The sequence below is a fragment of the Neophocaena asiaeorientalis genome, unplaced genomic scaffold (genome assembly GCF_003031525.2).
Source record: "Neophocaena asiaeorientalis asiaeorientalis breed wild unplaced genomic scaffold, Neophocaena_asiaeorientalis_V1.1 scaffold124, whole genome shotgun sequence".
In the NCBI taxonomy this organism is placed as follows: Eukaryota; Metazoa; Chordata; class Mammalia; order Artiodactyla; family Phocoenidae; genus Neophocaena; species Neophocaena asiaeorientalis.
In genome coordinates this window covers 15227071-15249834 of record NW_020174135.1, presented here as the reverse complement: position 1 = coordinate 15249834, position 22764 = coordinate 15227071, and the positions used below count along the sequence as shown (strand labels likewise).

At 44.9% G+C, this 22764-nt stretch overlaps 1 protein-coding gene across 1 annotated transcript in view; it reads left to right on the top strand.

Annotated features, from left to right (window-relative positions):
• The window catches only part of ZNF532 (zinc finger protein 532), a 107671-nt gene extending 85870 nt beyond the window's left edge, over window positions 1-21801 (top strand). The window contains exons 8-10 of the mRNA XM_024754922.1: window positions 15888-16000; window positions 18198-18345; window positions 19767-21801. Of these exons, the coding sequence (XP_024610690.1) occupies window positions 15888-16000; window positions 18198-18345; window positions 19767-20261 (756 nt within the window). The 3' untranslated portion in view covers window positions 20262-21801. The remainder of the gene's footprint in view (window positions 1-15887; window positions 16001-18197; window positions 18346-19766) is intronic.
• The last annotated feature ends 963 nt before the right edge of the window (window positions 21802-22764 follow it).

Here is a 22764-nt window from a genome sequence, read left to right as displayed (position 1 = left end):
CTCTAAGGTGGACGTTGTTACGAATGCCGTTTTACAGGCGAGGAGTGGAACCTTAGGGGAGGTTGATTTATTACCCCAGGCTCTACAGCTTGTGAGCAGCAGAGGTAGGATTCTGATCCAGACTCCCCAGCGTAATGCTAGCAGCTACTGTTTGCAGAGCAGGAAAGCTTGATATTTCAAAAATAGCTTACTTTTCATCTCATTGGAGCTTTCAGTACCGATGTGGAACAGTTAGCAAATATGTGACTTTCCATCCATCGTCACTTTAATTTAGGCGCTCGGCCTTGGTTGAAGTTGTTTATGTCATCCTTAAACGAGCATGTGTCTGTGGTTTAGGGAGAAGGTTGAGCGTAACAGTCTCAGATTCCTTAGCTGGGACCCACGGCTTTCCTGGAGCGGTTGCAGTGATGGGAGGTGTCGTTAATTCATTGTGCGGGTCTTCCTCCGGGGTCTCGGGATGCTTGGGGTGGCTCCCCTTTCTTAGAGACTGCCTGGGTTGTGTTTGTGGCTGAGTGGATTGTAGCGGGAGTGGGCTTCCTGGGAGATAGAGGATCTTCCTGCAGAAAGAGAGCTCAGAAACCTGCAGAAATGCGTGAGGGAGTCTGCTGCCTGACTCTAGGAGTTACCTACAGTAGAGGCTCTCAGGGAGGGTAGAATCAGGATGAGAGTTTTGTCTGATGGTCTGGGTCTGGGGGGTTGGGGTGTGGAGAGGCGAGTGGGACCTGGGTGGGGTCCACCGTGGGTAACTGACAGCGTCACACTTGGTCACACTCCTCCCCTCGATTTGTCCCTAGAAGTTCTGCTCCGAAGGAATTAGTTAGTTGACTCTGCTTGATGAGCTGTTGAGGGTGTTCACTGTTCACTTCTTACTGATGCCTAACAGGGAGATGGCACTGGAGAATAACTTCAATTTAGGAGTTAGTGTATCTTTTAAAATATGTAGAAAGCAGCAAGTTTTTATCTTGGGCATTACCTTCCATTTAAAAAGTTTAGGGAATTTCCTGGCGGTCCAGTGGTTAGGACTCCGTGCTGAGGGCCTGGGTTCAATCCCTGGTCAGGGAACTAAGATCCCGCAAGCCGCCCAGTGCGACCAAAAAAAAAAAAAGCTTAATAATTACTTCTTTGATGTTAGTTTCTAATATACTCCAGTTAAACTATTTTAGCAGACCTGTTTTTTTTTTTTGAACCCTGAACAAGAACTTGGAAAGCCCCCGCGTTCCCGGCAATTCTGCCTTGTTTTACTGAACCAAAATACAGTTACAGATGTAGAGAAGGAGCTATGAGATTTGGCACTAAATTCAAAGAAGATGAAAGGACAAGTTGAGTGACCAGTTTCCACTTCTGAAATTTATGAGGGACAGAAAATGAAGAAAAATAAAACCTTCAAGAAAGATTAATAAGTTCTTTTGAAAATGTGACTCAAATGAGACTATAAAATATTATTCGAAATTTTGTTTATAGCCAGAAGAGATTTTTTTTGCAGGTGCTTCAGAAGATTTGCTCTTAGATGTAAAACATTTATATCTGCTCATATGTCCGTTGCAGCTATTTTAGGAGACACTTTTCTGTAATCTCACTAGAGGTTTCTGCAAACAAAGTTGAAGGACTTTGAATATTTATTTATTTATTTATAAAATACATTTATTTATTTATTCTTGGCTGCGTTGGGTCTCTGTCGCTGCGCAGGGGCTTTCTCTAGTTGCGGTGAGCGGGGGCTCCTCTTCGTTGTGATGCGCAGGCTTCTCATTGCGGTGGCTTCTCTTGTTGTGGAGCACGGGCTCTAGGCGCGTGGGCTTCAGTAGTTGCAGCACGTGGGCTCAGTAGTCGTGGCTCGCAGGTTCTAGAGCGCAGGCTCAGTAGCTGTGGCGCACGGGCTTAGTTGCATCGTGGCATGTGGGATCTTCCCGGACCAGGGCTCGAACCCGTGTTCCTTGCATTGGCAGGAGGATTCCTAACCACTGCGCCACCAGGGAAGCCCTAAATATATATCTATACATGCCCAGTTACATGGTCTAAAGGGTAAGAATGGCTTTCTCTGTGAGCTCCTTTAGTGAACGTTTTCTGATTCACTGTAGGACATGGCATGTTACTGCACATTCCATTGGGTATTCAGTATAAAACCCCAAATTGAAAAATGTACAGGGAATTTCCTGGCTGTCCAGTGGTTAGGACTTGGCGCTTTTACTGCCATGGTCCGGGTTCAATCCATGGTCGGGCAGCTGACATCCTGCAAGCTTCGCAGCATGGCCAAAAAAAAAAAAAAAAAAAAAAAATATGTACAATAAACATAATAACAAAGTAGTAGGCAAATATGTTAAGTCTCAGTCATCAGGTCAGCGAGGTTGCCTCTGAAAGTCTTGTAGGATTTAGGGGCTGGTGGAGCCAGAGCGGGAGCTGCTAGGGGTCCCAGTAGAGAGGGTCCCCAACAGAACCAGTCGCCCTGCAGTCAGAACTCAGAAGATCAGACCCAGCAGCAGGTAACACAGCTTAGTGGTAGATCCCCGCACGACCGCCAGAGCATCTCCTGGGAATGTTGGCTGTCGGTCCCGGGTGGACCCTTGTGGGTTTGTCTGAGGTGGAGTCCCGAAGCCCTTGGTGTCTCACCTGGGCCTTCCCACACCTGCCCTGCCAGGCCTTGTGGTTCCAGCAAGAAGAGCTGCTTACAGTCCCTTCACACACACCACACTCTTCCTTGTCTTTGCCACTTCGGTTCCCTTTGCCTGGAAATCCCTGTCCTTGCCTCATTACCTGGTTAACTCCCAGGTGGATCCAGCTAATTGTGGCTAGCAGCAGCGCCCCTGTGCCCGTAGGGCCCCTCTGTGTTCTTCCGCCTGCCTGTGGCCACTGTAGTCATAAATGGGACATCCACTCTTTATTTTTTTTTCTGTCTTCTTCAGCAGACTGTGATCTTCCCGCTACAGAGCAGGGAGATCCTGGTGACTGAAAGTAGGAGCTCAGTTAACAGTGTGGAATGAATCAGAGAGCCCTGGGCCCCATGGGGTACTGGAGAACCAGGCTGTCTGGGCCTTCAGTGTGGCCAGACCCAGGCTCTGGCTGGTTACTCTCACTCCTTTGTGTAAGTGTGGATGGCACCTGTATTTTTTTACCTTGCCGCCTGGCGGGTGCAAGCCTCTGGCCAAAAGGGGCTGGATCAGTGTGAGCTCATCGAACTTAAAGCACTGGTGCTGCCGCCCAGCACAAGGTATCTTTTTTTTTTTTGTACTGGAGCATAGTTGATTTACAGTGTTGTGTTCATTTCTATTGTACAGGCAAGTGATTCAGTTATACACATATATACATTCTTTTTCATACTCTTTTCCATTATGGTTTATCACCGGATGTTGAATATAGATCCTTGCAGTGCAGCATGTCTTTGCACTTGAAGTACAGCTCGGTGGTCCTCTGCCCTGGGAACGTGCAGGCAGCACCTGGTTAGAGAGGGCTGCATCCCGCGCCTGCAGGGACTGAGGTGTTCGCAGACGTTCAGGTGCTTGCAGTGCATGGCCCAGCAGGGCTGCTGTGATTTTGCAGACCGAGGAAGACTCTTCCTCCCTGGGCTCTTTCTGTTTATGTCTCGAGGTTTAGGAGGTGGAGGCTCCCTGGATGCTGGGCTGGTGCTGTTGCCAGATGGGAGAAATACGAGACTTGGCCATCTCCGTCTGCTTTGGGTGAATGTACCAGGACTTGCTGGCCTAAGAATGTTTGTTATTAAAAACATTGCCTGAAGCCGGGGACTTACTTCCCTCGCTGTCACCAGTGAGCAGTTTTCCTCCTCTCCACTTCCACTGCCCCCGACGCAGACTGAAGCCTCCCAGGGTCCCACCCCCGGTTCTCTGTCAAACCTCAGTCCCTTCCTGTGCCCCAGCGTCCCCTCCCTGCCCGTGGCATCCCCGGCAGGCAGATGTAGGTATAGATCCAGTGGGCTGAGGCTAGGGGAGGAGAGTAGTTTCTTTTATGACCTGAAGTGTCCAGGTTTGCTCTGGGATTGGGTTTCTTCATTGAACCAGATCCGAGAATGGTGGCGAGGCTTTAGAATATTGGTACGGTATTGTGGTGTGATGTGAGGAGACTTTTGTGTGCTTGACCAGGAATGCAGCATCCATTTGTAATCTCTTTAGGAAAATACGTTCCTAAGTCCCAACTGGCAGACCAGATTTTTAAATTTTAAGAATTTAGCACCCGACTGTGGTGACCTACATGGGTGGGATGGGGCGGGGTGGGGGGAGGTCCATGAGGGAGGGAATATACGTATACATACAACTTATTCACTTTGTGGTACAACAGAAACTAACACAACATTGTAAAGCAACTCTACACCAATAAAAAATAAAAATTAAAAAAAATAATAATTCAGCACCCGATTCAGTAAGCTGATACTACCTTGAAGCCCAAAACAACCAGAAAATAATTTTATATCCCGAAGTGGGGGCATCAAAGAAAATACAAGGCCATGGTTGACTTGGTAAGAATCATAAACTAGATGGCTCTAGAAGGTGACTCAGAGGTCACAGATTCCCACTCAGTGTTCATTCAGTAATCTAGATCCTGGTGGTACGCGGGACATGTTCTGAGCACTTCCTATGAAAGGAAACCATTCTCCTCACTTGGTAGTTATGACTTTTTCTTTTCTTACCCGGATGGATTACTTACTTTGTTAAATAGTTTTGGTTCTGAATGATTGAGACTTGGCTCTGTTTTCTGTAGAATACGAGACAGGGGTCTAAATCTGGGTTAGCAAACTGGTTCACAGGCCAGCCACCTGTTATTGTAAATAATTTATTGAAACACAGCCACGCCCACTCATTTATCCGTCCTTGTCTGTGGTGGCTGCTTTTGAACTACAAGGCAGGGTTGAGTAGTTGCAGCAGAGACTTTACGGCCTGCAAAGCCTGAAATTTTTACAATCTGGCCCTTTACACAAAAAGTCTGCCAACCTCTGGTCTAAATTTATACTCTGTATGTATTTCCCCCAAACCACGCAGTTCCAATTTGTAGAAGCTTGGATGGTTTAGTACTCAACAATTATTTTTCTTGATGCTTTCACATGTATGAAGTTTGAGCTTCCTGTGCTGTGTTCATCTAAATACCTTTTTATTTGTCTATTCTTAGATGTAGTGAGACTGGAAAATCTCACTAGTGTCCTAGATATTAAATTCTCTCAGAAAAGACTAGAATTTATGACCCACAGTATTCCAGATTTCGGAGGAAGGCTACTCTACTTGTGTGCGTACAAGACCATTTTCTAAGAGAGCATAGGTGGCTTGGGTGAGCAGGGTTATTTCTTGTGATTCACCATCCATGACTGTAGGTAATACTCATACAGAGTGAAAGCTTTACAGTTTTGTGGGCACATACTGACTATATCCGGATCTAATAGGAATAGATGAATTAAATACTTAATGAAGCATTACTTTTTATTTATCCTGGTGAAAACTTTCAAGAATTCTCACAATGCAAATTATACCTTTTATTTATTTAATACATATGCTAACGATACATGTTTCGTTAGTGAATTTCTTTTTTAATAATCAACTTATTGAGTTATTTATATGTAATCTGAGTACATTTTTATTCTGTAGAAAAGCTGATTTATTTTACAGGAGGCATATATTAGACTATATGTATATATAGATAGATAGGTTTTTCACCTGTTCAGGTGATCAGTCTATACTGTTTTGTTCTGAAAGTCTTTGGTGCCTCTGGGTACTTGCACATTATAGGAATAATGTACAGTTCTGAAACGGCTTAGAACAGGCCATTCATTCAGACTTAGGGAATGTTTAGCTTTACATACACCATGTTCTTCCGTAGGTATCTTTCTTTTATCCTACAAATATTTATCAAGTTGCATAGTGTTTGCTATGAGGGAGCTCCAAGTGTGAATTGTAATTCTTGCCCTTAGAGATGCTTATAGTTGGGTAGAAAAATAAAGGATAAATACTTTTAAAGCTAAAACTAGTTTGAGTTGGGTATGAAACAGCAGTCTCAGCAGCATCACAAGGTGTGAACGTAATTAAACGCTAAGCGAAAGGTGCATTCAGTTCAGATTTTAGCTCAGTACCTGTTGAGGCTCTGTGAATAAAGCGAGCAGTAAAATATAGTCCAGCCTTAAATCACGGGAGGATAGAGTGAAATTAAAAATTTAAATTGGGTTTGATACGTGGCAGAGAGGAATGAGACTTACATCTAAGGTACAGGGTTTGAGCATCACTGTTCCGTGGGACATCAGCAGGGGTGGGGAGATGCCAGGGAAGGCTGCACAGAAGAAATGCTACCTCATACTATCCAAAGAGGTATTTGGAGGGTGCACAAGAGGGATTTGCCGTGTGTGCAGACGAGCAGGAGGAGAATGGATATGTGGTACAAGCCGTCATGGCTCTGCCAAGTGGCTGCCAGCACGTAGTACTGGAGGGTGATGCTCTAGGAAGGGGGTGATGGGAGGCTGGGACGGGTGAGGTGGGCAAGTCCAACGGCCTCATTCCCTGAAGCTACAGAGAACGCCAGGTGGGCTTTAGGGAGAGAAGGGACACATTGAGATGTGTGTTTCCAGAGGTTCACTCGTAGCTGTGTGGGATGTGGGCAAGAGAAGGAGAGGCAGGTGGCTGGAGAGATCGGGAAGGCCCACCAAGGACCTGAGAGCTGAGCTGGCTGGAGGGGGAAAGGATGTGAATGGGCATCCAGGAGAGGGAAGGCTGTCTCAGAAGAGCAGGGAGGAATGTGTCATGGTCTTCAGAAGATGTGGATTTGAGAGGCTTTGAATGGAAGGTTTATAAAGTCCCAGGAGATGTAGTCAAAATGGTGGCTTGAGGATTAGATTGTGGACCCTCTCGAAAGCCAAGAAGTTTGGATTTTGCCTCACACATAAGGAGACGGTGCAGTGAAAACCCTGTTGCATCTGATCTCAAACACTGTGTCATCTCCCATTACAAAGGATGATCCTGCGTCCCCGCCCCCTGTAAGGGCAGCTCATCCATCTGCACGCTCCATCCAGCCCCCTGCTGACCACTTGAGGGTGTCACAGCTGCCCGCACTCGTCCACTCTCTCCTGCATCTTTCTCAGCGTCATAAAGCTCTGCCCTGGTACCCTTATCCCAGCAAAGCAGCTTTCCTCACCCCCCTTCCCTACTGCCATTTTTTTCTCTCCCTCCCTTTATAATAAATCTCCCTGGAATCGTTTTCTGTCCTTCTGTTTTCTGCCTCCTTCTCCTGTTTAGACTTTCGTCCCCCCACTCCACCAGAGCCAGTCCTGCCAACCTGTCCGGTGCTTCCGTGTCCCTGAGTTCAGGGGGCTTGGGTTTCTCAGTTGGCGTCTTCGTTGACCTGCCTGAAGCACTCGTCTGCTCTGTCCTCCTAGAAGTGCTTTCTTTGCTGGGCCTCTTAAGCACTATCTTCTCTTGGTTCTCATCCTGCCTCATCGATAGCTCTTCTTGGTCTTTATCATCTTATGAACGTTGATGTGTCCTTTGACTCTCAGACAGTTCCCATCCAGGCCCATGACTCAGAGTGGCATCTATGTCCTAGTGACTCACGGATGTATATCTGCAGCCGGATCTCTCCCCTGAGATCCGGACTTGACGCTAACCACCTATTTATTTAACATCTCTGCTTAGGTCTCCAGTGGGCTTCTCACACTTAACGTATCCAAAACGTAACTCTTTTGATCCCTCTCCTTCCCTGATCCTGCTTCTCCCCTCTTTTCCCAACTGGTAGCTGGTAACTCTGCTCCACCGATGCCCAGGCCAAAGAATTGGAGTGATGACTGACCCCTCTTTTTCTCTTCTTTGTCACCTACATTCAGCCCATCCATACATCTACCCTGGAGGTACATACCAAATCTAACCACTTATCATCACCCTTTTTCCCCCAGCCCAGGGCACAGGATCTCTCCCCTGGAGCCCTGTGCCCTGGCTCCCTGCTTCCACACTTGGCAGCCGGGGTGACCCATCTAAACTGTGTCGGTCATATTGGTCCTCTGCTCAAACCCTTCAGTGCCCCCTCCTCGCACTCGTGGACGATCCAGAGCCCTCAGCATGGTGTGCAAGGCTCTGTTGTCTACCCTCTGGGCTTGCCACCTGCTGTCTCCAGCCCTCACTGCATAGAAAACCGCGGAAAGGATGTGATCGGGCAGTTCCCCAGGGAGATGTAAATGGCTCAGGTGTATGTGCCTAGATGTCCAGCGTCACTCGGCGTCGCAGAGAAACGGAAGTGCCGTAGAATTGACTTCGGCAGGGTTGAGGAATGTGACCTGGTGTTGAAGACTCCTGATGAAGAGACACCGACTTAGGTCACTGGTGTCCTTTTTGAGGACGGTTCGGCAAGAAGGGACACAGAGCCTTAACATTTTTACAACTTGAAAGTCTATTTTCAGAAATCTATCCAAAGGAAATCATTGGTTGACTATAGAAAATTTTATCTGTAAAAGTTGAAATAATCTAAATCATTAATAGAAGATATTTAAATGGATTATGGTCCATTTATACAATAAAATACAATGGTGGATTCAGAAGAATGTGGAATCATCAAAATATGTGTAGCTGTGTGTGCTTTACAAGCGAAAAAATCAGGTGACAAATCACTATGTATAATATAGACTCATAAGTACACGTGAATCCGTGTATCCAGAAAAGACATGGGCAGGATGTACAGCTAGAAATTGATAGTGGGTACCTCAGTTGGTGAGATTAGAAGCAATCTCATTCTCTTTTATTTTGCAATAACCATTTGTTATTTTTATAATTGGCAACAGTAAGGGAAAGAAAGTGAACGCTGCAGCATCTAGATGCATCGTATCACTTCACTTTGATATGGAAGCTGCCAGGCAGGAGTTCCTTCCGTTTCCCAGTCCCTTCTTCACCCGCCCACCACTGGCCGTGTAAGCATCGCACCTGTTTATGGGCAGAGCCTTATCTCCAGTCACACAGGAGGATGTGCTCTTCCTTCTGTGTGAGTCCCTCCCTGTCTCCCCACCTCTGTCCTCAGTGTTTTGTTGGGGTTTTTTTTGCGGTACGCGGGCCTCTCACTGTTGTGGCCTCTCCCGTTGCGGAGCACAGGCTCCGGACGCGCAGGCTCAGCGGCCATGGCTCACAGGCCCAGCCTCTCCGCGGCATGTGGCGTCCCCAGCATCGGCAGGCGGACTCTGAACCACTGCGCTACCAGGGAAGCCCAGTGAGTGTTTTTGTTTTTTAGAGGCTCTTACCAGGATTTAAACATGCCGGTGTCTCACCCATCTTCCAGAAACAAGCAGTGCTTGCTCTCTGTCCAGGACTTTATGGTAAATTTGTTGTTCTGTGAACACTTTGTAGAACATGCTCGTATTTTTCCAGTAGATAATTGTGTATTCAGTTATTTTTTTCTTTTATTCATTTACACAGTGACTATTTACTGAGTGTTTTCTGTATGCTGAATGCCAGGGCTGTAAGGATGAATGATCCACAGCTTCTGTTTTCAAGGACCTTACAAGAGAGTGAAATTCCTCCTGAAATAAAAAACCAAAAACAGGGCTTCCCAGGTGGCGCAGTGGTTGAAAGTCCGCCTGCCGATGCAGGGGACGCGGGTTCGTGCCCCGGTCTGGGAAGATCCCACATGCCACAGAGTGGCTAGGCCAGTGAGCCATGGCCGCTGAGCCTGCGCGTCCGGAGCTTGTGTTCCGCAACGGGAGAGGCCACAACCGTGGGAGGCCCGCGTACTGAAAAAACAAAACAAAACAAAACAAAAAAACCAAAAACAGAGTTCAGGGCTTTTCTTTGGAGGAAGAGGCACACCATATAAATAGGTATTTTATCTGTTAACTGAAAAATTTTTACCTTACTATCATTAGTCATTAGAGAAATGCAGATTAAACCACAATGAAATACCACTAGCCACCCTTGATAATGGCTATAATAAAATAAAATAAAACAAAATGGCAATTATCAAGTGCTGGGAAGGCTGCAGAGCCATTGGAGCTCTTATCCATTGCTGGTGGAAAAACAGAGTACAGCCATCTGGAAAACACTTTGACAGATTCTTATGTAATTTACCATAGGACCCAGTAATCCCATTCCTAGGTATTTACCCAAGAGAAATAAGATCATATGTTGACACCAAAACCTGTCCATGAATGTTTATAGTTTATACTGCATACTTCAATAATTTTCAAAAACTGGAAACAACCTTGAAGTCCTTCACCTGGTAAATGGTAAACAAACAGGGGTCTGTCCATACAACGGAGTACTCCTCTGCAGTGAGAAGCACGGACTACTGATACACTCGATAGAGTTGCCGATGCGTGATGCCGAGTGAGAGATGCCAGGCTCACAAAACCACACACATTAATTATACTGCATGGTCCCATGTACGTGACAAATGGAAAAAGCAAAACTGTAGGATGGAAAACAGATGAGTGGTTTTTAAGAGTTGGGTGTAGGAAGGAGGGGTTGACGCTAAAGGGGCACGTGGGAATTTGGGGGGTGATGGAACTGTTCTATATCTTGATTGTAGTAGCAGTTACTTAACTGTATCCATTTCCCAAAACTCATTAAAAAGTGAATTTTACATTTCGTAAATTAATACCTCAGTGAACCTGACCTAAGATCTTTTTGAGGCAACGGAAAAAAATAATTTTTTTTATATGAGCTCTATTCACATGGTTCAGAAATCCAAATAATATGAAGGAATGCAGTTAAAAGCCTCATTTCTACCCTTGCCACCCTTGAAGTTTCTCTATGCCAGTATCATCGTATATGCGTCTGTGTTCTCATTTTTACCTCTTTTTAACACAGAACACAGTTTATTAAGTTAATTTTCTGCACCGGTTCCGTCTCCATGTAATTTATGATACAGTTCTTTTCATACCAGTGCTTTGAGATCTTTCATTCTTTTCTACTGCTGCATGACAAGAGTATTGTTTTGAGCACGTATCATTTATTTAACCATTCCTCCTTGGATGGAGCCACATTTTTTCCCATCTTTTCCCCTTACACACAGTGCTGCAGTGAATAACCTTGTATGTACAATCAGTTCTGCTGTAATGCCTGTGTGGAAAACACAGATTTGTTCCAATGTAGTTGATACATCAGGGAACAATTGAAGCATAATGTGAATTCCGAGTTTGCTCGTGCGATTCCGTCCCTGAGAAACACTAGGTGATCATTAAACTGTGCAACAGAGTTGTGTAGGAGTCCACCCGGCACACTTGTGCAACACACCTTCTGCCTTCACCAGTGACCTCATCTCCCCGTGGGCTGAGTCACACAGGTCCACACCTGGTGTTACAACTTCCCTCCAATTTCAGATAACCCTCCTTACACCGCTTCACAGAAACTCAAGCAAGCCCCCTGGCGCTCACTTCCACAAGCAAACTGAAGGTCTTTTTCGAGGTAAAGTGCCCCATTTTTTGCAGCACCTAATATGTGTTTCTTAACCGTTTAACATGTGTAAATCCATGCTAGTTTCGTTTTTTATTAAATGAGTTGTTGGCAGTTTTTGAAAGTTACGCCCTGAACTTCACTGTTGCTGGAAGTCTTGTGGGTTTTGTTGCCTGACTCTGCAGAGTTCAATGATTTAGAGCACGTGTTCTATGTATGTTGTGTTAAATCAGAACTGACTGTACCATGTGCGGGTTTATCTGTAGAATAGATTCCCAAGTGGAAGGGTCCAGGGTTTTAGGAGTTAAATTCTGAGGGATTACTGCTGTGGTAGGCGTAAATTATGCAGTTGGTTTGGTTTTCCTTTTTCATAAAAACCGCTATGATAAGAGCTGAAGGATGTGTGTCAGCGTGCTTTGGGAATAACTTCGCTCCCGTTTAATCTTAAACTTGTGGCTGTTCCTGGACATGTGCTGGTTGTCAAGGAGGCCCTGTGCATGTTGGTGTGAGGCAGATATCTCGTGGAGGAGGGAATCGCAGAAGAGATGGAGATGAGTGGGTGTCTGGCCAGATGGGAGTGTGAAGTTGTGGCTTTTCTCCCTCTAACTTCTTCAGAGTCACCTGAGACAGAGGCCTTCAAGCCAAGAGACAGGAAGGGACTGGTTATCAGCATGGAAATGTCTGATCGTGAGAGCGCCCACCTCCACCAAGTGCCATCCGAAAAGAATGGCTTTCAGAGGCATTTTAAATCCCAGAGCTCAGACATGAGCCCAGGGCTGGGGCATGTAGAACAAAGGAGTTTGTTAGGTAAGAGCAGTTAATAATAATGCTTTCTTCCCTAAAGGACACAAAGGTAAAAGAGTCAGAAATTGGAGATGAGGGAGAAAGTTTAGGAGGTGTGCCCAAGTGTTTCATTTGATACTTTGCTCTAACGTTTTAGCAAAATTTTCAGACCCTTCCAGCTTATTAGTTCACTGTTTCTTTAAAGAGTTCTATTTAAAAACAAAATAATTTATAATTCATAAATTTCTTTTCTGATTTTAGTTAACTATAAAAAGTGCACTTAAGGCCCAGGTTCTGTTAATATCAGTTTATGCAGCCTTGGAGCCAGCAGAAGTAAAGGACATTAAAAGTCTTGAATGATAGACTTTTACACTTTCTTTTTTCCTTTTTTTAAAAGTTAATTATTTATTTATTTTTGGCTGCGTTGGCTCTTTGTTGCTGCGTGCGGGCTTCTCACTGAAGTGCCTCCTCTTGTTGCGGAGCACGAGCTCTAGGCGCGAGAGCTTCAGTAGTTGGGGCACGTGGGCTCAGTAGTTGTGGCTCGCAGGCTCAGTAGTTGTGGCGCACGGGCGTAGTTGCTCTGTGGCATGTGGAATCTTCCCGGACCAGGGCCTGAACCCGTGTCCCCTGCATCGGCAGGCGGATTCATAACCACTGTGCCACCAGGGAAGTCCTACACTTTCTTAATACTGTTTTTTCCCATGTGTGATTAAAAATTGCTCCCTGTGTCATAAAGTAGCAGTATGAACTATTATAATATTGAAGATACAAGTTATGAAGATAAATTAGGCAAAGCACCTTTAAACAAGTTAGTATTTAAAATTTAACAAAGAAGAAAGTCATTTGTCTTGTTAGGTATTGTGAACATGGCGGGTTTGATCTGGAAACTGGAGTTTAACTTGTAGTTTTCTTGTCACCAGTGATTTTGAAATGATTGCACAGTTCACTTCTGCAATTTTTTTTCATAAAGATGTTGAAAAAGAGTATCTCATACATCGTCAACTCTTTTTGAAAATAATAATTATCGATTTGAGCTGCTCTTCATTTATTTTATTATCTTCTGAGGATTTCTTTATTGATATTTCTCTATTACAATTTTGATTTGATATTAATATAACTACACGGTAACAAGAAGTAGAATATTAAAATCTTCACCATAATAGAAAATCCAGTCTGCATGTCTCTGAGGTCTCGGCCCTGTTTTGTGCTTAGAAAGATACACTTCCGTTGTCTCCCTCCTTTATGATTATTTGCTACAACTGTCTTGCTTTTAGAAAGATGTCTTGTGTTTCAGCTCTCCCAGGTGATCTTAACATTGTCCATCTTATATGTGCAGAATTCAACAGGAGTTAGGTATTTGTAGATGTTAAAAACCTTTATTGAAACATAGTAGAACTATTCATAACTGACTGTTCTTGACTTAAAGTTTTATTGTAAAAGAAACCTCTTATTCATTCTCTGGCTACATATGCTAATAAAAGAGAGTAGGGATGGCCTATTTAATGTGATCGAAAATTTTTATGAAGGAGAAGGGACAGGATATCTCAGGCACTAGTTGGTCACTTGCTTTGTTGTGTCTTTTTTCCCCCAGAGATGATTCTTACAGTCTGGGATATATGATGTATATCCATATATCCCGGGGATATGCTTAGGAAAGCAGTACAAGCAATGGTACGACTTTCATCTTTAACTTGGAGAAGGAACTTCCTCCTTTGCCTTTGTCTGGGTTCAAGACCTTTTCAGCGTCCGCCGGACTGATTTGTTTTATTTAAAAGATTGTATTTTCCACTTTTTAAAAAATGAAACTTGGATATGTAACTTTATTATTACTAATAAAGTAACACATATTGAGGATTTCTCTGTGTCCCAAGCACTGTGCTAGCCCTTCAGTGGCCCCCTTCCCCCAGCACTCTCTCTGAGGACGGCACTGCTGTGATCCCCACTTGACAGCTTGAGGAGTGGGTGTTTATGGAGTTGGGACACTTTCCCCCGTCACATGGTTAGTGAGTGGTGGAGAAAAGGTGCCAGCCCATCTCTGGGACTCCTCTCAGCCGCCTGAATAGATTTGTTTACCAGCTTGAATAAGGATGTGTTTGTCAGGTGATTAATGTAAACATAAGTTTTTAGAAAACATCATTTCTTTATCACTTAGGTCACAGTTGCTTGCTTACCTCTTCTTATTGCCAAAGTAGTAACACAATTTCACGTGAGAACTTATTCCTTCTTCATCCCTATTTTTTACGAGGGCTGATGAGCCAAATTTGTTTCATTCACGAGAAGAACCGTTCTCTCTTGATTTCATTTCCTCGTGATATGACATTACTTCCAGACTGCAGTGCGTATCATGCCCAAATAATTTGTGTTAAATGTTAAGCCACTAATTTGACTTCAAAGGTTCCACATGGGAATCTGTTGAATTAACATTATGTCTTAGCCAAAGTGGGAAACTTTCACTTTGATTTTATCTCTCTCTCTCTTTTTTTTTTTTTTTTTTTGCGGTACGCGGGCCTCTCACTGCTGTGGCCTCTCCCGTTGCGGAGCACAGGCTCCAGATGCGCAGGCTCAGCGGCCATGGCTCACGGGCCCAGCCGCTCCGTGGCCTGTGGGATCTTCCCGGACCGGGGCACGAACCCGTGTCCCCTGCATCGGCAGGCGGACTCTCAACCACTGCGCCACCAGGGAAGCCCAGATTTTTATATATCTCTTGATCGTGCTCTCTCGCTTTCTCAGTGTCCCTCCCCTGCACACACGCACGCACGCACACACACACACACACACTCTACATATACCAACAGGCAGTATCCCCAAAGTGGTTTCAAACTTGTGTTCTTGAGATAACCAAATGGTATCATTTAAAACAAAAAGCATTCTTGGAAAACTCTTTCCTTATTTAAGCAATAATTAGTTATTATGGGGAGAAGCTAAAATGTTTAAAATTAGCCAGAGATGTAATTTAAAATGGCATATTGGAGAAGGAAACCTGTTCTTTCTGGACATAACAAATTAACTAATGGCTTTATTTGGTATCTGCTGAAGAATTGTTTTTCTAGGTTATCTGCTTTTTAAAAATAACGTCTCTTACGCAAAGAAAATTTATGTTATGTTTTCTTTTCAGCTATCTGGGTGTTTGTGTTCAATCAAAACAATAAGTCTTTTTAAGGAAAAAAATAGTTTTTTAGTCTTGATAAAGTGTGTTCTCTAGAAATGAACCCCTCCATGATTACTCCAGCCCTACCCACCCTTTCTGTTATGTTTTTTTAAAATTGATTGATTGATTGATTGATTGATTTTTGGCTGCATTGGGTCTTTATTGCTGCGTGCGGGCTGTTCTCTAGTTGCGTCGAGCAGGGGCTACTCTTCACTGCGGTGCCCGGGCTTCTCGTTGCGGTGGCTTCTCTTGTTGCGGAGCACTGGCTCTAGGCGCGTAGGCTTCAGTAGTTGTGGCTCACAGGCTCTGTAGTTGTGGTGCACAAGCTCTAGAGCACAGGCAGGCTCAGTAGTTGTGGCGCACGGGCTTAGTTGCTCCGTGGCATGTGGGATGCTCCCAGACCAGGGCTCAAACCCGTGTCCCCTGCATTGGCAGGCTAACCACTGCACCACCAGGGAAGTCCTCTGTTACACCTTTAAAATTTTCTAGTCTTGTTACTGTATTGCTAAACAGCAGTGATACTTAGACTCTTACAAAAGAGTTTTTAATTTGTAAAGTGTTTCCATTTTTGTTCTCTCAAGTGACTTTCTTTCTCTTTTCTCCTAATAAAGCAAATGAAGAAGCACCCCTGCCGCCAGTGTGACAAGTCTTTCAGCTCATCCCACAGCCTGTGCCGTCACAACCGGATCAAGCACAAAGGCATCAGGAAAGTTTATACCTGCTCGTAAGTTGTGATTTCTAATGTGGGAAGCACAGTGAAAGGATTAGCCTGGAACTTCTCGAAGGTTTTTCCCATTTCACCATTAACTTTCCATTTTCCCATTCTCTGCTCTATGGCGTATGGATTTCCTTTCGGAATTGTATTTTGTTTTCACAGACCATTCTTGCTTGGTTTGTAACACTTAACAATATTAAAATAAAAAGGAGCAGTCCCTTGCCCACCCTTTGTATGTTCTTATCTATTACCTTTGTTCTTTTTTTTTGGCCACACAGTTTGTGGGATCTTAGTTCCCCGACCAGGGATTGAACCCGGGCCCTCAGCAGTGAAAGCACAGAGTCCTAACCACTGTTCTCCCAGGGAATTCCCACCTATGTTCTTATCCATTATACAGAGGTAGGCATTTTATTACTGAGAATTTTGGAGAAGTGGCTCACGGGCAGGTAGGTGCACGGTTGAATGAGATGCTCTTCGGTCTCTTACACAGGGAGTTGGCAGCATCAGTAAGCTGTTTGGGCTGGTAGATCTACTCAGGGTTCAGAGCAGGCCGTGGTGGGGCCAGTCATGGAGTCATCCTGGGCTGGACGTTTGCCCCTCGGCTGCAGTGCATCCCTCATCTCAGCACACGCTGTTGGTTAGAGACCAAATTCAAGGAACTGAGTGGGCCAACCCACTGAGTGGACAGTCCATGAGATTCTTTGTATATGAAGGTCAGAGATTGTTATATTATTATTAGTGAGAAAGCTTTCTCACCCACTCAGAACATGCCTGAAGTGAGGTGATATAACAGGGTTACTTACTTTAAGGCACTTCTCATAAAAGAGGACTAAACGACACAGAAGCCATATAGCCAGTGTGTGGCCGTGATGAAAGCAGGGCTCTGTGTACCATTTGGCTGAGGGAACGTGAGAAAGTCAGCTACCAGATCGCCGGGGCTTTGCTGTGTCTTGGTTAGGTAGGGAATGTTTCTTGGGTAGGAAAACAGGGACCCTCCTTCCGTGAAATTAAAGCTGGGAGTGATTTTGGTGAGATGAGAACATTCTGTAAATACAGTCTGTATGTTGAGACTGCATTGAAAGAATCAGTGAATTTAGGAGGAAACCCTGGGCTGAGAAAATGGAAAGGAATGCTGGCGTGGATGGCACAGTCCTTCCTCTAACAGGGGTGTTCATTTCCTCGTGAAGTGCCTGTAAGGCAATAAGATGCCAGGATTGTCCAGCTAATTTCGTTTGTTCTTTGGTGTTGGTGCTGGCTCCCACTGCTGCCCCATAGAGCGTCTCTAACATGATAACCAGAATTTGGAGCCAATCATTATAAAATTCTTAGAAGCCTCTCTGAAGACAGCAAATTTGGTTCTTCATAAGCCATGAGGAACTTTCCATCCACCTTCGCTGCAGTGGTATTCTTGATGCCTGGCTTAGAGTATCTGTAATCACCATGGTCATTAACTTCCATTTACGTGTGTTTGGCCTGTTTGGTTAAGAAAATGATAAATTCATATCTTCTACAGAAGAACTGTGATCGTAATTAACATAATTTTGCACAAGCTGAAATGACATTTTAAATAATTGACATGTTTTGGATATCTGTTCACAGTTTTCTACGTTTTAATCGACTGACTGAACACATGTATTTGAGCGCTGCGGTCCTAACCATGCATATTGCATTTGTGCTTTGATGAGGAATTTGATGGGGAGACAGTCTGTCTTGTCTGTGTTACGGCAGAGTGGACAGGAATCGTTAACACCAGCATGAAGGAGTCAGGCAGGGACTTTCTTCCTATTAAAGTGTCTCATGACGTAAATTCTGAGGGAACCGTCTGAGTCACTGGAAAGGAAACTTTTGAAATTTAATGTTCTCCATGTTAAAAATTACAGCCATCTAGAATAACGAATTAAGTAATACTTTAACCAAACTCAGAAAATAAGTACTCCATCTGACCCAAATTTTTGTGTCCTGTAAGGACACAAAAACTGATAGAAAACTTTTAACGAAAGCTGCAAGAGTTTTTTTTTTTTCACCAATTGGAAACTATGATTCATAGCAAAATTACTCTTTCGCTTTGGATCAGTGGTACTCATGCAGACGACCCTGGCCCCTCTGAGCGGGGCTGTCGGCCGGCTGAAGGCTTTCAGCAGTGAATGTGCACCTCAGTGAGTTCCTTTAAAGCAAGTAGGTTATTTCCTTGTCCTTTTCCTCACAGGCACTGCCCAGACTCCAGGCGTACCTTCACGAAACGGTTAATGCTGGAGAAACATATCCAACTCATGCACGGAATTAAGGATCCTGACTTGAAAGAAATGACAGAAGCCACCAATGAGGAGGAAGCAGAAATAAAAGAAGATACCAAGGTCAAACACTGCACGTGTTCTCTTTACAGTGAAGTTGTGTTGACTTGCTTTTGCCATTTTTTTTTTGCATTTAAATTATTCTACGGTTACACAGTTTTAAAAATTCAGACTGTGCATAAAACTTTAAAATAATAGGGAAGCTCTCGCTGCACTCGTTCTGAGCTTTCATCTTGCTCCTAAAAGGTAACCTTTATTAAGTTTCTTCTGTATCCTTCCAGACACAACTTTAGGGATTGATCTACTTACATATAAAATTTTATGTTGCCTCACAGAAGTGGTCTCTTAGCCGGGGGATTGTATGAACCTAGACTCCTTTTCATTGGCAGTATATTGGTTGTGAGAGGTACCTAATCAAAATTGATTCCATTTAGCTTCTCTTTGTACTGATAAAGGATTAAGATAAGATTCGTAGATAGTGCCTTATTAGTAGGTAGTGAACTTGAAGCAGACAACAGAACGTATACTAACCTGAGTACACGTATACTAACCTGAGTACACGGTGTGTGTGTCGCAAGTGCTGTTGCGGTAAAGCAGACACTTAGGAGACCTGCTGTCTTTGGCCCTGTGCTGCGTCTGGAACGTTCCTGGGTAAAAGCCTATGTGTGCTTTCAAGGAGTTAATCGTTGAAATCAGAATACAAGTCAGACTCGTGTCGCATTAAATTGTAACCCTTTCCCTCAAGTGATGGGGAGGCGGGGGTGGAATTAAAGAACGTATGTGCAGGAGCAGCCCTAGGTCAGGGCGGAAAAGCAGGATGGCTGCAGAGCTGGGAGGACAGGGCGGCCCCTCGTCTTGGCTTTTTAGAGAGCTGGAAGGGAGGGGATTTGATGAGGCCAGAGGGGAAGGAGTGGGAGGAAGGTGAGTGGGCAGGAAAGGGCGCTTAGGAGACTCGGTGAGGCTCAGGTGGCTCCACCTCAGTCTCGGGAGAAGCACAAGTGCAGACATCTTCTCCTCCACGAGGTGCTTTGCAGTCCGCCCACCCCCTGCCTCTCCTCGGCCTTATCTGCACACTCACCTGGTCGCCCTGCCCCGGCCCCCCTGGCCTGCCTCCTGGGCCCCTTTCCCCGTGTGGCCTCCTGGCTCAGGCTGTCCCTGCCACACTGCACGCTGGCTCCTTCGTGGCTCTTCGTCACTCCATTGGCGCCTGCGTCCCACGAGGGCCATGACCTGTCTGTCCTACCAAGCCGGCTGTTGGAGGATGCCTGGTCATCGCTGAGTCCATCTCTGTTGGGGGGCTGGAAGGCACGACCCTTGGGTGGGGTGGCGGCCACGCAGCCTTAAGGAGCCCGCACCCCACCCCACCCCACCCCCGCTCCTGGGACACGTTTCCCCGCAGCCCCGGGGCCCACGAGCACCGACCGCCTGTCACCCACCCAGAGACCGGTTTTCAGTGCGTCACCCGCTCTGTTTTTCTCTCCAAGGTTCCCAGTCCCAAGCGGAAGTTGGAAGAACCCGTTTTAGAGTTCAGACCTCCCCGAGGAGCCATCACGCAGCCCCTGAAGAAGCTGAAGATCAATGTGTTCAAGGTGCACAAGTGCGCCGTGTGCGGCTTCACCACGGAGAACCTGCTGCAGTTCCACGAGCACATCCCGCAGCACAAGTCGGACGGCTCGTCCCACCAGTGCCGCGAGTGCGGCCTCTGCTACACGTCGCACGTCTCCCTGTCCCGGCACCTCTTCATCGTCCACAAACTGAAGGAGCCGCAGCCAGCGGCCAAGCAGAACGGGGCCGGCGAGGAGAGCCAGCAGGAGAACAAGCCCGGCCCAGAGGACGCGCCGGCCGATGGCCCCGTGTCGGACAGAACGTGCAAAGTATGTGCAAAGACGTTCGAGACGGAAGCTGCCTTAAACGCCCACATGCGGACCCACGGCATGGCCTTCATCAAATCCAAAAGAGTGAGCTCAGCGGAGAAATAGCCGCGCACCCTTCCCGCCGAGAGTCCCGGTCCACATTGGAAGCAAAGAGACAGTTTTCTTACAAAAAGTTGGCAGTTATCATAGAGTTAACAGTACTGTCTAGGCTGTTGCAATATATCCTCCTTCCACTCCCTTCTCCACCTCCTCCTGTATATCCTCCTCGATTAAGTATTAAAACAGTATTTGAGTTGAAAAGAGTTTGTATATATTTAAATGAATAACTTTTTATACTCTTTGTTACATGTTTATATCAGTATTTAGTGGAAAATGTTTTGAAGGTTTTTTTTGTTTCGTTCTTGGTTTTTTTTTTTTGTTTTTTAATTTGAGTTAGAATTTTTCTTTTTGTACTGTTTCTTTAAAACAGTTCTTAGTATCAGGGGCAGTTCCTGAATTCAAATAAACCATTTTGTATGTCACAGATTTGAATGGGTTAACTAATTACAGGCTACGATAATGCCTTTTTTAGTGTTTTTAATTTTTAGAATTCACTACATAAATCGTAGGTGATTGTAGGTCTCAAAAACACTAGGGACTTTTAAGTGTCTTAGCACTATCCTCAACGTGCCTGCTCCGCCAGGGAGTGCCGGCCCCGCCAGGACCGCAGCCCGGCGTGTGGCGTCTTCTCCAGGCCAAACTGTGTCGAAAGCAGCCTTGCAGGTCGCTTCTTTCTCAGCGGGGGGATGAAAACTTGGGCCAGAAATCCAGTAAGGAACGTGGATTAATTCCATCTCAGAATGGGGAAGAAGGATATCCTAAAGGGAAAAAACGGGGGTGCGGGGTGGCTGGGGGCAGCGGTGGCTTTCTGGGCCGATTTGCAAGGCTGACTTATAAAGAGCACAAGGAGATATAGCAGCGAAAGGGCTGGACTACTGTAAAAGTTACAAATACGTAGTTAGACCAATAGATTTATATAGTCAAGCTTTTGTCATGTAATTTATTAACTATTGCAAAGACACAACTAAAAATATCAAGTATTTCTCTGGCTCTTGACAGGAAAAAAAAAAAATCACAATTGACTTAACGCTTTGCTGTCTAAAGAGTCGGCGTTTCCTGTTCAGGGTGCTACTGCCATACGTCCTGGTACTTAGTAGACTTGGGACGGACAACTTCCACCTTATTGATGCAGCAGCCGGCATGTTGCAATTGGCCGTTCGAGTCAGCACTGAGCCACCTGGGTTTAGTTCAGCCATTTAAATAAGTATCTTTAACATCGGTAGTTCCGCTTTCTTAGTGCAGCCGAGGTACTCTTCTGTCCCTTCCAAACGTTTATAGTTCTCTGGGAGAGTTCTACTTTTTGGTTTTGTGTTTTCTGTTGCATTTTATATCTTGTATTTATCCCGAAACATGTTTTGTACTTTTTTTTTTTTAAGAGAAGAAATTCTTTTGTGTATATATAGATATACTTGCATGATATACTGTAGTCAACGTTCGGTTCCTCAAAAGGTCTTGCTGCTGTCAGGTGTCATGCACTAACCATATCCATCCCAACTGTATTAAACACATTTCACATGTAAATAAACGTGCGACATTTGGCCCTTGTGCTTCGTGAGAGAGTTATTGATGGTGGGTCGCTGACATCTTCATGAAGTTTAGGGAGTGATTCATTGCAGGGATGGGCTACGGGATATTGCAGAATTCTCCCTGCTCAGAAGAGCGGCATATTCATTCTTGTTAGCAATCAGCTAACATATCGACTCCATCAGTACCTCGGTATAACCCGAGGGTGTGATTAAGTACGCCTCAACTTGAAATTCAATTGCTGTTACTTGTTATATTTATACTTGTGTCGCTCTTAAGTTGTATTCATAGCACTTTTCTTATGTTTCTGCATTTGAACCTTGCAATAAACCTGTGTGGTGGGCTGCACGGGTCTAATAGCCTAGTTTTACAGTCGAGGAAGCTGAACTCATTAAGTTCTTGGCCTAAGCCCTCAGAGCTGGGAAGTGGCTTTGCATATTAGAACCCAGATATTCTTGCTCTAAATCTAGTGCTCGCTCTATGTGTTTATGTACATATTCACAAATACTCCTTTATTCAACAAATAAAAAGTATGCAAAACACAATACTAGAAATTTTTGTTTGTGGCACTATGACTTTTATAAGATAACTTGGGAGGCTGTCTACTCATAAATACCCAGATGTGCTGGGTAATATGAAATTGGCATCTATTAAATGCCTAGATGAGCATCCAGGAAAGTTTTAAAATAGGCCCAGAGGTCCAAAATGAAGAAGAAACTAAAATCCAGAGTAGAAAAACAGCACCTGCTGCTGTAGCCCTGGGAGGAAACCTGGATGGTTCAACTGAAGAGAGAATTGATGAACTGGAAGATGGATTGTGAAGAAATTCCCTAGAATGCAGCAAAGAGATAAGGAGATGAAATATATGGAAGAGCATAGGATTCCAGGACGAAATAAGCAGCTCTAACAAGTTGAATAGGAGCTCCAGAGGGGGAATAGAAGGAACTGGAGAGAGCCAGTGTGGAAAATTCTTAGCTGTTAATGA